Below are 2,288 nucleotides of genomic sequence, written 5' to 3' on the forward strand. Positions count from 1 at the left end.
AGCCCCCGGCCAGGAAAGCTGCGGAAGGGCCTGGCCCAGACCGACGGGGAGAGGAGAGCAGAGTCCAGCTGGCCGCTGGCCCTCACCGCCGCGCGGCTCCGCCCGCACCGACATCGCCGTCTGCGCAGCGCAGTCCCAGGCGGCCTCCCGGAACCGCGCTGCCGCCTCGTCGCTGCTGTCCGAATCGGTGTCCGTATCCAAACCCGAGCCGGCCCTGGGCGCCGCCATCTTGAGGCGGCGGCTGGCGCGGGGCGCGCTGGGCGCTGTAGTCCAGCCGCGGGGCATGCTGGGAGCTGCGGTCCGCCAGGGCCGCCCCGACAAGATGGCGGCGGCGGGGCAGTAATATTAACGGGATTTATTTCTACAAACATCAACGTGACGTGACTTAGACCGTTCAAAAGTGAATGAGTCAAAGTGATTTATTCTCATGCACACTACAAGAATGAACTGGCAACCAGGACACAAGGTTTCTCTAAGCCGTTACTGGCTACCAGCTACACTGAAGAATGATACACGTATCACCATTAGAATATCTATAAATATAAACTGTGCTTCTATTCCCATTATGCACGTGATATATAGCTCTTTGAAAGCTGATTTCTTAGCTTCAGTAAGTTAAGTATTCCCTTGCATCACTTATTACTGCTATTCAATGTAATTCTTTCCAAGTGAGAGTAAATCTGAACGTCCCATGTACATTCTCCGGCTGACCTGCGGTTCTAAGTCTGTTCCTCCCCTGATAACCTTTGCTGTAAACACGACTGAAATGTTCATTCTCTTCTTCTATACCACCCTTTCCATTCATCCTACCTTATTCATTGCCCATCTCTGGATCTTTTCTATTTTAAACAAGAAAACCCTTGCTAGAAGTGGAGCAGGGGTACCCTAAACAGGTCACTGTAGAAATGTGCAACAATACAATTCCATTCTTCTGAGACTTCAAACATAAATAAAATGATAAAATTCTCACTGGGCAGTGAAAATATTCCCTGGTTATATCATCTACAGCAGTAACTGTATTCCTTTTTAGATTGCTTTAGTTATCATTTGATACCCGAACACTAAAGACTGCTCTGAACATTACTTATTTCCATGATTATAATACCAAAAATCAACCTTTTCAAAATCTTTTTATACTGAAATCCTTTTGACTCTAGACATACATGGTGATTAGTCTAAGCTGGTCCAAATTTCAGAAGCCCATCATTGTTTGAATCAGCATCTGGAGGATACCATTGATACCTTCGGGGCCTTGTTAACTTCTTATCAATCTGGCACTACATTGAGATGCCAAATTTTCGCTTGAATGCTGAAGCTGTGCCAAACCTGGGTGCTTTACTGTCTTACTGAAAGTCTGGACAGCCTGCTTTGTTAGAGACATTTTCACAGACAGCAAATACACCGCCAGTGTGGGTAGGACAGCGTTACAACGCACGTCCTAATGCCATACACACCAGCGTTTTCAGGCACTGTCTTCACCTCAACTACAAACTGTCCAGTGTGATGCATCAACGTGCACGGCAGCTCCAGCAGGGCCGCTGGCTGACTGCTTTGCCATGGGCTTTGCCAAGCCTGTGCTACTGAAAGCAGCAGGAAGGCTCAGTGCAGCTGTGTTTTTGTATTGCTTCCCCACATTCCACCCTTCACACTGGAGCTGTGTAGCCTCGGGCCACCCCAGTCAGCAGCCTGGCATCAGACAACATCCTTGGTCTCTTTCTGACAGGCTCCCTTGGCACTGACCTCCCCCCACTCAGCTATTCCCTTCCAAGACTTGCCTTTACCGGGAGACTCTGGCTTAGCATTCAACCATTCTCCACTGTGTAAAATAAGCAGCACTTTAGTGCTGTTTTCTGCTTCAGCATCCTCAGAGCAGGGACAAAAGCCTTCAGAGGTGCCTCCTTGGTCACCTTTCTCAGCTCTGACCTCTCCTCCAGGCACCAGGTCCCCTCTCCCTCCCTCTTGTCCCTCTCTCTGTCTTTGCAGTTTCACAGCTGTGTAAGCAGCTTTACAAAGTTCTTTGTTCCTATCCTGGAGACGCTCAGATCCCACTGCTCTGCACACAAACTTGAACAGCGTATTTTCTCCTTCCTTCCTCCCCTGCTTCCCTGCTTGGGCTGAACGTTTTGCTGCCATTGACGACAGGGTAGCTTTTGCTCTTTTCAGAGGCAGGCGTTTGGACGCGGCCCCCGCAACACCTCACGATGAGCAGGCAGCAAAAAATGCAACAGAAAGAGAGTTAAAAACCACACGGAGCGCGCAGGCAGGGGCTGTGCTGACCTAGCACGGGG

At 49.8% G+C, this 2,288-nt stretch overlaps 1 protein-coding gene across 1 annotated transcript in view; it reads right to left on the reverse strand.

Annotated features, from left to right (window-relative positions):
- LOC104538772 (chromosome unknown open reading frame, human C12orf43) overlaps nucleotides 1-228 on the reverse strand; it is a 3,412-nt gene extending 3,184 nt beyond the window's left edge. The window contains exon 1 of the mRNA XM_010182098.1: nucleotides 87-228. Coding sequence (XP_010180400.1) covers nucleotides 87-228 — 142 coding nt within the window. The remainder of the gene's footprint in view (nucleotides 1-86) is intronic.
- Between the last annotated feature and the right edge of the window lie 2,060 nt (nucleotides 229-2,288).

The sequence above is a fragment of the Mesitornis unicolor genome, unplaced genomic scaffold (assembly GCF_000695765.1).
Source record: "Mesitornis unicolor isolate BGI_N332 unplaced genomic scaffold, ASM69576v1 scaffold43393, whole genome shotgun sequence".
NCBI lineage: Eukaryota > Metazoa > Chordata > Aves > Mesitornithiformes > Mesitornithidae > Mesitornis > Mesitornis unicolor.